At 37.3% G+C, this 13623-nt stretch overlaps 1 protein-coding gene across 1 annotated transcript in view; it reads left to right on the forward strand.

The window, feature by feature from the left end:
- ntng2a (netrin g2a) overlaps positions 1–13623 on the forward strand; it is a 51550-nt gene that overhangs the window by 23698 nt on the left and 14229 nt on the right. Inside the window, exons 4-5 of the mRNA XM_056773069.1 lie at positions 6809–6981; positions 7397–7420. Coding sequence (XP_056629047.1) covers positions 6809–6981; positions 7397–7420 — 197 coding nt within the window. The remainder of the gene's footprint in view (positions 1–6808; positions 6982–7396; positions 7421–13623) is intronic.

A 13623-nucleotide genomic window follows, 5' to 3' on the forward strand; every position in this document is an offset into this window, starting at 1 on the left:
TAGGAAAGATTGCTTTATAAATTTCTTTGCTCTGTTGAACACTTAAGAAGATATTTTGAAGAATGTAGGAAAGCAAACAGTTCTGGGCCACTTTAGACTAACATTGTTTTTTTTCCTACCATGGTTACAGGCATTCTTCCAAAAATCAGAACAAAGAAATTAACACCGATTTTGATCAACTCGAGGGTGAATCAATGATGATGAACCGTCTCCTTAAAAGGCTGCTGAATTATTTACTATATTATCATGTGTAATATTAACTCAAAATCTATTATCATGGTTTTTAATACCACGGTTAGTGTCAATAACGGTATACTTTAAAAATACCAGCTTTTAAACATCTGCGTGGATTACCAAAGTAAATCTTAAAATTCCAGTCTCGAGCTTTGAATCCACAGCTGAATAACAATCTGTTAGTTACTGTACTCAATCTCTCCTTTGAATTCTTCTGCTGTGCCTCAGCATTAAAGGCCATATGTTAATCTCACACTCCTGATTTTCAGCTACAGATGGCCAGATAGGGGTTTGATCCTAACCCAACAGTAGAGCCTGGCACCAGCCGTACCCATGAGACCTGTTCCTGTCCCAACCGGTGGGGGCTCCAGTCCTGGGGTGGCTGGATATAGATGCCCTGAATCGAGTGCGGCTCGTAAAGACCTCACCTCACACCCCAGAAAAAAGATGCTGGTGCTCCAGCCCCCCACTGAGAGTCAGGAAGCCCCTTGCTGTTTTCCTGCAACCTGCAGTGAAGTCGAACAATTCTCTGGGCTAAAACGCACCTACAGGCTGGTGCAGAAATTACTTTGGCCTCTCTGTAGCCTCCTAAACTGTGGCAGAAAACGATTCCTTCTGTCCTTGGTTTTTTAATCGCAAGACTTTACTGTCTACTTGGCACTTTTTGTTGGTGAGGTGTCAATAGTTTAGAATATTCATGATGACGAGGAACGCATACCAATCTGGGTATCGCTTTCAGTTCTCACACTCGCTATCCAAGCACATTTACAGAACGCCAGCAGGCATTTATTTTGCTGTCAAATCAGACAGAATTTTTTGGAGCGTTGTTTTTACCGTGCAAGAGCTTATATCACTCGCCTGATACTTGCCAGATTACTGCAGCTATCATAAAATGCCCCCTATTCTGTTCTAATCTAGCAAATTTACAATTCCTGATGTAACATGGAACAAGAGGGTTTAATCACAGTAATGAAGGGTTTCATGAGCACTTTTGGACTTACAATACATTTTCTTTACATAATAAAAGTAAGGTAATAAAAATGTTTTTTAAACAAGAAATATGTACACTGTAAACGTTTTTGCTGTAGCTATACAGCTAGTTGCCAGTTACTAACTGTAGATTTATAGTTATCTAATTTATTGGCAACAGTTTGTTAAAGATAAATTAATATTAAACATTAACAAGTCTTTATCTTTACAGAAAAAAATGATAAAATAATCGCCTCATGCAAAGCATTCTGGGAAATGACTAAATGTAAGAATGTATATGTGGATTTCTGGTTCCCAGAATGCTTTGCATGAGGCTCTAAATTGATAATTTTCTGATTTTTTTATTTGGGTTCCCAATATGCTTTGCATGAGGCTGTTTTATATAGTTTTTTTCTGTAAGGATAAAGACTTGTTAATGTTTAATGATTATTTATCTTTGAACAAACTGTTGCCAGTTAATAACATAAATATAGATCTACAGTAGGTTACTGGCAAACTGCTGCCAGTAATACTGTAATTTCTACAGACATTTATTACAGTGTACCTTGATTTTGTTTGGTTTATTCACATGGCACGTCTTTAAGTTCACGTTCAGCTTGTTCTCTGCTGATGCCGTGGTCTCCTCCTCGCCCAAATAAAGTAATTTGGGAAAAAATAAGATTTAATAATCATGATGTAAATAGTGGCACAAAGTGTAAAAATTGGTGTTGTGACACACTGAATTCACTTAAACATTACCATCATTTTTTAAAAACAGTTATTGGAAATATTTATAAATCTGATAATAAAAAAACGTCTGGGCCTGTATACGGGTGAAAACGATATACTATTATATCATATACAATATGCATTCAAAAAATGACAGAAAATATACTTTGTTCATGTTTTCATCAGCTTGAAACAGCACAATGAAACAAAAAAATGTTTTAATAAAAATCAACCCCTGGGACATAAATGTGCCTGCAGATGAAGAAACATTATGCAACACAAGCAGAATAAGCAGATGGAACAAGGCGTCTCAAAGCCTGCTCCAGCTCCAGAACACCTCCATATCTGCATAGCACTCGTTCTCATCTCATCGCCCCTCACAGGATGGGTCCAAAGTCCAATCTGTACATGCGCTGGTTAAGAGGATTTTAAATCGTGGACTTGGTGAGAAATTGACAAGTGCCCGTGTCGCGCTTTAATTGATTAGAGATGAATAGCGCTCAGTCTCAGGAAAGCTAAGAGGTCTCCCCTAAGGCGAAGATCTTTGGACTGAAGTGGTCCGACGCTGATTAATTTGTCATGATAGGAGCTTGATGGGCACTTGGTTCTTGAGAAGCAGTGGAATGAAAGAGGCCGGGATTGACATTGGGTTTTAATTATGGCTCCGAGACCTCCAGAGGGTGAGAGATGTCTGACTGTTTCCTCTGGCTTTTGAAAACACTTAATTAAAATAAATGAAATTGAGTCAAATCGCAAGATGTCCATCCTTTACTTTCGACTATCAGCTGTTTTGAAATGTGGGAAATGAAAGGGTGTGGAAAGAGACTATAGTTCTCGTGATGGAGGTTTGGTATTGGTAATGCATAAAGACCCGGGTTTGAGTCTGGCTCGCGTCATCGTGTTTCCAATCCCTTTTCTCTGTCTGCCTTGAGTGTTCTACATCAAATCATGAGAAAACAAATAATGAATTTTTTTGTTCCATACAATTCCCTGTTATATGCACTATGAATTACTATAAAAAACTTACAAACCTTAAAACTTATTTTCTTGCGAAAAAGACTTGTTTTTTTGTATTTCCTCTACTTTCTTATACTTTCTAATCTTATATGAAATATGAAATATTTAATTCCATTAAAATAACTGCAATGCTGATAGTTAAATGTTTGAAAATCAATTAAAGCTTCTTTTGGTTTTTGTAGTAAAACATAAACTCAATACAAAAAAAAAATGTAATATGTGACTCTGGACAACAAAACCAGTCTTAAGGGTCAATTTTTTCGAAATTGAGAATTATACATCATCTGAAATCTGGATAAATAAGCTTTCCATTGATGTATGGTTTGTTAGGATCAGAAAATATTTGCCCGAGATAATACCATTTAAAAATCTGGAATCTCAGGGTGCAAAAAAATCGAAATATTGATGAAATCGCCTTTAAAGTTGTCTAAATCAAGTCCTAACCATAAAACCTTACAAAGGTTTTATAAATTTACGGTAGGAAACTTTAAAAATATCTTCATGGAACATGATCTTTACTTAATATCCTAATGATTTTTTGCTTAAAAGAAAAATGTATCATTTTGATCCATACAATGTATTTTTGGTAATTCCTAAAAATGTTCCCGTGCTACTAAAGTCTGCTTTTGTTCTCCGGGGTCGCATATATAATTATAACAAAATATGTGGTTGTATTACACAAACCCAAAACTGTACAACACACTGTTCAACGATTGCACAATTTCTTTTAAATCTGATTTTAAAATCTGATTAAGATCCGAATTTCATTTGAAGGAATAGCTTCACAGCAATCTGGCACGGCACTTGACAGCATTTTATTCAGGAGTTTGGTATGTTTAGCTGGAATTGCTTTCATCAGTATCTTCAGATGGCGAGCACAAGGTATGACCTCATTATACGGCAATACGAGGTTTGGTTGTGTGGAGTCCACGTGGAAATGGGTCAGCTTTATAAATATTTCATGCTAATGGATAGCTGTTCGCTCTGGTGGGTACGGAAAAAATCCAAAGCATTGGGATTTACACCCTCATTTGATTAGGGAGATTGTAATTGAAAAAGTCTTGATTTCCATACTAACCCGCTTTCCTCTCCAGACCTTTAATCTCAACTATCCTTAAAGTCGGCAGGAAGATAGCCGAAGCGTTCCTCATGGACTCACAGAGGGGAAGAGGCATTTCTCTGCTGGCTTTTATTATAAGGAAAGACAAAGCCATCTCAACATCTCCCATTCTTTCTCATTATCGATAATAATCATTACTCACTCTCTTTCTTGAGATAGCCCTCCAAAACCCACCCACCCGCGCTTGACGGCAGCTATATTTGGAGTAGAGCAGACAGATGCTGTTTACTGTCCTCAAAGATCTCAGAGTTAAGTCTCAAACATCAGATACTAAGAGAAGCAAATTTTCCTCTACTGTACAACAAACAAGAAAAGCGTACAAACATGAGAAGCCTTTTGCTAATCTTCAGAGATTTTCAAGAGTTTTGTGATTTAAATATTATCCAACTAATCTCTCGTAGAGTGGATGTAAAAGTTTCTGGGCACTGTTGCCCAATGGAATGAAAAGTAACAAAACAAAACAAAAAGCAAAGAAAAGCACGAATAGCCCTTTTTACACTAGTAGTGGATGCAACAAAGTGAAGCAAGTCATTCATTTTCAATGATAGTTGGTGGTTTTCGTGGTGGAATTTTACATTAAATGGATAGTTCACCCACAAACTAAAGTGATTACATAGAAGATATTTAGAGAAATGTCTCAGTGGTTTTGTCTTCATAGAATGGAAGTCAATGGAGTCCAGTGTTGTTTGGTTACCAACGTTTTTCAAAATATATTATTTTGTGTTCTGCAGAAAATAAATAAATATTAAATAAATATAAACCATAATATCTTCTATGAACGTCTCAGGTGTCAATGCAATGATGGTACATACTACCTGCCTGTCAACCTTTTTAACTTCATAACTCCACACACCCTGCTCGCACATTAACAACATATTTCAAACAATAACTATAAATAAGTTAATTCAATTCTTTAGTAATGTAATGGGTAAGACTTTAGAATACTGTTTCTTACTTAATGTGTAACTAAGAAGGAATTACTGCAGAACTAATAAGTAATTCCTCATTAATACTGACATCTTCTCTATTAACTACTGAGGAAGATGTGTTAACTAATCAGTATGGAGTAGCATTTTATCATTTTGTTAAGTAGGCCTAACAGTTTATAAAACAATAGCTTTCAAGTTTACCCATTCCTCCATATGAACTACTATTAGTTATCTGCTTATTCAGATCCGACATAAAGAACTATGATGTAACTACTAATAAACAGTCAATCATATACACAATTGACCATCACAATAATCAAGCAGTTGACATTTCTTCTTATTTAATATTGCAAGTACTACTATTATGAAAAATGCACTACTATTACCACTTTTACTATTACTATTGTAGAAATGCAATACACATTTCATGGACAATTGAATTACAGCATAATTCCCTACATAAATTCCCTAAATTTCTACTTTAGAATACTGTTCCAGGTTCTAAGTAATTCTCTCAGAATTATATAGTAATTCTTCATACATTAATAAGGGGTTCCTTGTATTTTCACTGCCACCAGTCATTGACTTACAAACAGGGTCATCTCAAATGGTAAAGTTACACATTAAGTAAGAAACAGTATTCTAAAGTGTTACCACGTAAGGTTATGTTCTTTATATCATAATGTTGTCTTTGGTGAATGAAAGTTACGTAAATGACACGTGGATCTTTTTATACAGCAGCAGAAAAATATGAAGAGACCGCACCAAATTTCATGTAGTCAGCATTTCTAGATGCATTGTGGCTATTGCAGTCCAGTGTCTGTTGAGTATCAACAAACTCAAACCTCAGGAGGGACATAAAGTCAACCAACAGCAATGTGAAAGCGGCAAGACACATGAAAACTGTGATAAAAATCAAGGTCATCGCATAAGACATTATTTTCGATTTTTGGGTTCGACATAATACAAATTTTAAATAAAAGAGAGAGTGAACTTGTTTTCTTTGCGTCTTTGAGGTCTGAAAAAATACAGAGGATTTTTTTCTATTATTTTTTAACATGTTTTTCCTTTCCATTTTCTGCACAGAAAGAATATTTTTATTTGAGTTTAAGATAAATATTGTAAGTAATTAAACAAAAATGATCATTTAACCTAAACACATTCCTATAAAGCGTTGATTTTAAAATAAGAAAAACTGATTTTTTCTATGGCTATATAAATGACTAAATGTTAATGCAACTTGCTGTTGTAAGCTTACAAAACTGCCTACTCTGCCCCAGAAAAGAACTCAAAATGAATTTTTAATTGGAATTGGAAATGTTCATCTTATAAAAGGTGTACTGACCTTCAAGGTCACTTTTTGTACAAACTGACGTTATGCAGCAGCACATTTCTTGGCTGATGATTTCTGTGTAGTTGTGCTACTGGGTAGCCCCGCCCACAGGCAAATCTCACTGATCCAAAACCTCACCGAACGGAGCTGAAAACAAAAACAAAGGTTTTAAAAATACCACTGCTGTATATTAAACATCAAACATCTTCTGATTGCCTATATGAAAAAAATAACGTGCCTCATATTGCCTCCCATAAAGATCCACGTTATTCCCTACAGCTACTGTTATCAGCCATGCGCTACTGCAGCTAGCTCGACTAATTAGCCAAACTCATTTCATGAGCCAAGTAGGTGAGCTAATGAGCAACCTCAGGTGACCCTCACAAATAAAAGAGGGCAACTGTACACGCTTACGCACTCGCCCGTGGCCGCGATGTAACTAGCGTGCTAATTGCTCAACGTTTTCCATCTCCACAGATGTAAATGTAACCTCCACGCCGGCCAGTGCTCCCTCCGTGACAGGACCCTACAGTGCGACTGTGAGCACAACACGACGGGGCAAGACTGTTCAGCCTGCGAGAGGGGTTTTAAAGCCAAGTCCTGGAAGCCCGGATCCTACCTGCCCACCCCGAACGGATCCCCGAATATTTGTACGTATAATGCACCCGCTGTGTTCACTACACGCACACACACCTAAGCTGAGGTTATGATTTACGCCAGCCGTAAAAAAAACTGGGGCACCTGCGCTCGCTAAGAAAGGCAGAACAGCACTTTCATGTAAACTTTAGTTGTTCTCAAGAAAACGAAGACAGATATATTGAATAAAAGAGGCGAACATAAATACAAACACAGCGGCGCTCATTTCTACTGTACTGCACGCTCATCGCCTGCGAAAGCGAGGCGGGTTTCTGTCTTTTACTTTTAAATGTGCTGCCAGATGCTTCCAGATTGATAGATAAATAAATAATACCAACTCACTTTAGTGTTTTCAAAAATAAATGAGTAAAGCGCTGCCGTTTGTTTCATCTTCCTTCTCAACATTCTCCGTATCTTTTTCTTTTGCAGGTGAGGCGTCGGGGACATCAGGCAGTAAGTGGCATGCTAATGGGGCGCGCTGGCTCCCGTTTTCATGTTGTTGTTTGCATGGGTTCTGTCGCCATCGCTCTTTCTGGCCTGTTTATTTCATGTCGTTAACAAGACGTCGGTTATTATCCGTCACGGTGAAGTCTGATGCCGCGATGCATTTTTCCACAGTTTTCTTCTCCATTAATGTTTCATGTGATGTAAGATGTGGAGCTGTGATGCACGAGGTTCTCCTCAAGGTTACGGGAGGTTTCCGCAAAGCTACCTGGATGTGGTGGTGGTGTGAGGATGTTGTGTTGGGATTCTGAAGTGAGGGCTTATTTTATGAGAAATAATTGAGGTTTTAAGATTATATTCGAGGTGCAGTAGTACATTAGTTTTAAGAGGGAAAAGTTACAAAAATGACTGGCAATGGCGAGTGAATTGTTTCCCATTCAAAATTGTATTAAAACTAGGTTAAAAATAAACACATTTCAGTTATTGGGGAAATACATTACTAAAATCGACTTGATCCGTCGGGTATGAATTTGCAGTTAGTGTCGGAAAATGCAATTTCATGTTTTAAACAGAGGTGGTGATAGTACAACAAAAGTCATAGATTGGACCTTTTTTTACACTTCTAACATATTTTTCTTACATATCCGTGACAAACAGTACAGCTCATTGTATCACTGTCAGCATCATACAGTATCTCTTGACAAAACTGCATCTAACAAGATCCACACAGTTTATACTTCTTAGGGAAATAATTCTATTGATGTTTTTTCTTATTGATATTGCTTTGAATATTAAGCTGTGATGTTTGAAAATATTTTAATTTTAAAATCAGCCAGGATAAGTTTGCATTAGTATTGAGTTTTGACATGCCCGTTTTTCCTTGTTCTTCATTGTCCGTTCCAACACTAGCAGTTTCGCTTGATTCAGTAACAGCACCCACAACCCAACAGACCTCAGACTCCAAACCAGCCACCACAAGATCAGTCCAACCAATCACAACATCACAGATACCGGCTTCAGCATCATCTGTAGACACATTCACAGGTTCGACAATAGAGATTATAGCAGTACTAGAGTGTAGATAATAGATCAGATAGATCCCCTTTGTAATCGACCTCGGACATAGACTTTCATAGCTGAAACGTTTAGATTCCTTAGAAGGTGTTCATTTTCAAGATTATATGTTATATAAAAGTAACAAAAAATTCCTTTTCCAAGTACCTTAATATATTCTATGGTATTTTTTTACTGTTTACTATTTTATATGGTAGTTACCAAAATGCTGTATTCGAAAGGGAGTTCACGTTTTTCATCACTGATAATCTAGTTTTTGTCTTTACTACTATTGTTCTTTTTTCTTTTTAATGATTCTAAATGTATAAATATTCCATGTCATCCCCAAATTATGCAAGGTCATAGAAACCGCAGCAGAGGTTACAGTATCGTATCACAGCACAGGATGTTTTTACGCTTTTTTGACAGTTTCTTTCATACTGTATGCTGCATCCACACGAATAGTTTTCATATTATGTTTATTAATGCTGAAGATCTTGAAGTCACATCACGGCGTTGAATAAATGAATGTGAGATTAGTTTTACGTAAACAATTAATAGTAGGATGTAAAACTCTTCTTGTACTTTGACTAACAAGCTCAAAGTCTTATTTATGTTTACTTGCAGTCCTGATTGTCAAGGAACCCCTAGAGATTGCCTATTTAAAAAGTGTCGCTCTGTATGACTTTTGATTTTAAAATTGTATTATTATTAAGTAAATTCATGACATGACATTTTTTGATCAGACTCCAATTAAATAATTTCTGCATTGTTAATTTTATCACAATTAATGATCCAGACAGATTCCACATTTCTCTTGTAACTGATAAGAATTAAAACATAATTTGAATACATAATTGTACGCTGAAACCCAGATTAATCCCAGAAAAACAACATTTTGACAACATGTCACCACATGTTTTACATGTAAACCATGTTTTTGCAAATTCATGTGGCTTTTCTGTCAGAAGAATGTAAAGAGACAGCATTAACACAAAGAGCTGTCTTTTCTTAAATGAAAAATTCATGTTATGTTAACTGCTCATATACGAAAAACATCATGTGGTATAATTCTGATAGCATCGCTGTACCATGTACCGTTACTGCAGTTTCGCAAGAGTCCCGCGCATACTACTGACCAATGAGAAACACTTACTGGAGTGAAAGCATTCCATCACACGCTTGTGTCGGGCTGAGGAGACTCACACCCCCTCAGGGTCCTGCTGCCTGCCATCAAACGTACATGCAGAAGACATATGAATACATTATTTCTCTCAAAGTAATATGTTGAAATAACTCCATAATTCAATATTATTAGGGCCTGTCAGAGCGGCCTGATTTTGGAGTTTGCGATGCCATTTTTTTCAATCATTGCCAAGATGAAAATATTTAATAACTTTTGGTGGAAGGAATTGAGATTATTTGGAGTGCAGGAAAATAATCTGTCAAAGGGAGAGGAAAAAATGATCAGCGGTGCACTGCAAATTTTAGAAGGTCTGTCAACATTCGTCCCTAAAAAGTAACGTTTTATCCGCGCTTTATGAAGTGTGAGAGGAGTTTTTCTCCTGAGCTTTTGGCGAGATGCTCTTTTAAAAATAGACAGCAATATGTGCGCTGTTACGGAAAAGAACCTGTCGTGTGCTTAACATTTCATGGCCACTTGTAATATTTTTAGACCTTGGAAAAAATCTGTCTGTTTTAAATTTAGCATTCGTAACCTACTAAACAATGACATGTTTCTGTGTTTATTGAATGATTAAATATTTTGACGCATAACACATAGGACAGAAGAAATGAAAATGCTAAACATATTAAAGGGTTAGTTGGAATACATAGCAAAATCAGTGAATAAAAAGCAAAAAAATACAAAAATGGGACATTTTAATGTGAATCTAGATGGAGTATAGCGCAGTGACCTCTCAGTACACTTGACGAAAGGTTATCATCATTCAAGCTTCAGTGAAGAATTAAGGCATCATAACCTCCAAAGAGTCCCGAAATTGAACCCTTCACTTACCCAATTTATTTGTCGTTATTTTTATAAGATTTAGGGGTTTGATAGGTGGACAAATGAAATATTGAAACGCCATCTCTTCTATTCCTTGTTTTGTTTGATGCTGTGAAAGAAAGTGCTCCTTCGGGAGAAGATGACAGGCAGGAAAAAAGAGAGAGAGAACAGGAATTTTGTGGAAATGGATGATGAATGTTTATTAATATTGTGAGCCTCCCATCACGCTAAAAATAACTTGCACATTTATTCAGCAAGGGCGGGTTATTGCGCGTCCCAATGCCCCAGCGTTTCAGGCGGTGCGTGGGGAAAAACATCTTGAAGATTCAGTGAGCAACTGTACAAAATAAAGATGAAATTATTCATAATTACTGCGAGATATTGACTCTCCTGGTCCAGAAAATAGTGAGCTTCCCTTCTGTCTGCTGCCTACATAGACACCTGTCTTCTTAAGCAGCGTACTATCTGAAATGAAACCTCATAAGTGACTGATATGTAGTTAAAGACCCATTACATTGCCTTGAAATGCAAAGCTTTTTTCGATCTGTTTAAGTAATTTCACCTGAAACAGGAAGCTTTTAAAATGTAAAAAAAACCCAGTAGCGTTTAGTTTACCTCACAGCCTGGAATCTGATGAGATGCTGAAGTGCAGAATGATGTCATAAAATTGCAAAAGACTAAGTTTTGAGTCTTCTTATAACTTCAAAATATGAATTTGATCTTTTTTGGAGCACGCTAGTTTATTAATATCCTTAGGTTAATATATTCTTACTAAAAGCCATAAAATGACATGATTTGATTTCATGGGAACTTGACAAAAAAGCAAACATTGCTAAGCTAATATTGTTTAGCTTATACTTTAGATCCTTTGTATGAATCAATTAAGCATACCTCAAATCAATGCTTTTTTTCTTTCTTTGCCATTTTGCATGAATTGGTTTCAATAAGATTGTGACAGTGCATTCTGGGATTGGCTTTTATCTCAAAGATGCCTTAGAATACATACCAAAAGGTTTCTTAAAAAGACACAAACTCTTGCTCTGTCTCTCTCTCCAACCTTTTGCAATAAGGAGAGCGGTTTGATCTGTTTTATCTAGTCTATATGTTCTCTTTTGATTTTGTTCTGATTCAGTGGCAGATGGCAGGATGGGGGGTGGACACGAGAAATCTGCCCGTGTTCCAACTCTCACGTTAACCCCCCGTGGCCATATGCCCTGCCCTCCTGTTACCAGTTCCCTGCTCACTGCCGTACAAACCTTCTCACCCAAAAAAGCTGCTTTATCTCTCTCTCTCTCTCTCTCTCTCTCTCACACACACAACACAAATACACTCTTTGTCTAGAAAGCATGACTTCACTGCGAGAGACTAATTCGATTAGTAATCTGTTAAAGGCACTGGATGATAATGTCTCACTGGACGCCACTGCTGTTCATTCTGTATGGAAATATGTTTAACCTCAGATATATATTTAGAGCTGAATTTGTAAATAAAATTGTTGAATATGGACCGGCTGTATGTAAACGATAAACATGGGCATATGTTATCATGCACATGGTTCTGACATCAACCGCACAATGATTCAGACAAGTATCGGTTGCCTTTTAAAAAATATAAACTAATCTCCATGACCGCATTAGTACAGGTAGGCCATGAGAAACAAATTGTGTTTGTCCACTCAAACACAACGCCAAACAAAGCATCTATCCGTAACGCGGAACATTTTTCATTAGCCAAGCGAATAAATAAAATCTAGTCTATTAGTTAGACACGCGCGCTGGTGGAGCTCACGGAATTAAAGCGCGCCGTCTTCAGCCATGCTTTAATTATGAAACGCTGGGGAGGAACGCTGGCTTAATAAAACATCAGCATGCCTGAGAGCAGGAAGCGCCGGCCTGCTGCGTCGCTCACCGTGGGCTGCCTACGCTGAATCCCAAAGCTCCCATCAGCCCCGGCGCGGTGAGAGCTGACATGGTCATTCCTCTTCCTGAGGGAAGACACCTGCTCCCGCTGAGACGGGTGGACGACTGCCAACAGGCAAACCGCCCGAGAGACGCTAAATGCCACGTTCAGTGTTTGATGTAAAGAACTGGGAAAATTTGCATGTTGGGATTGAGTTCGGTTTTTAGTTTAGTGCTGTGACCCCCTGTAAAGTGTGTTTAGCCGTGCCCTTTATTTGTGGTCATCGAAGTAGCTGAGATCAGGCCGATTCAGGCTATGATAAGCAATACTGTGGTGATATTTGATCCGTACACTGGAAAGCTCATCTATCTGTCTGCTGACTAGATGCAAGCACCTCTAGTGACACATCGACTGCTCCTCTGGCCCCGACAGACAGCACTGCCACTCCTGACCCCCTCACCAACACACCAGGTGATATGCAGAGAGTGCATTAGTTTAGAGTAGATGCGCTTGTGGTTAGATGCTTTGTCTTGATATACTTAGGCAGGTTTAGTGGAAGTGGTTTTAGTTCCATGTTTCCTACAGTACTTTATGAAAGAAACTGTGTTGTTTTAGCCCACGGCTGGGGAAGATATGGACATTTTCTAGGTCAATTTAAACTAATGGTTGGGTTTGTCCGTATTTTACCCAACCGTGGGTTTAAACAACCCAAAACATTCATGTTTTTCATAGAATGGAACCTTTTAGACTTGAATTAAGACAATTTTAGATTTGTGATAGAAGTTATTTACATGAAATGGATAGTTCTTCTGAAAATGACTTCCTTTCAAAACACAAAAGATAATATTTTGAAGAACATGGCAACCACTCGACACTGGACAAAGTGTATGGACAATACTGAGAAATATTATCTTTTGTGTGTCACAGAAGAAAGAGATATATACATGAGGGTAAACAAATAATGATTTTTTGGGCTCAGCTTTCCCTTTAATACGTTGATAAAAAAGAATCTGATCTTCAACAAAAGTACATTTAGGCAAACACAGTCTGCTTGAACAAACACACATCATGTAAACATTCATAGAACTGGTTGGAAATAAGTTAAGTATGTAAAACTGGAGGTGTTGGTCAGTGCCAGTCCTATAAAAAATACACACATTTTAAGTTAAAGTGGTCAAATGGCATGGCTAAAACGAATGTAATCATTTGTTTTAGATGTAATGCAATGTGTATACAAGATTTAAGGTTAAAA

This window comes from Triplophysa dalaica, chromosome 18 (assembly GCF_015846415.1).
Source record: "Triplophysa dalaica isolate WHDGS20190420 chromosome 18, ASM1584641v1, whole genome shotgun sequence".
In the NCBI taxonomy this organism is placed as follows: domain Eukaryota; kingdom Metazoa; phylum Chordata; class Actinopteri; order Cypriniformes; family Nemacheilidae; genus Triplophysa; species Triplophysa dalaica.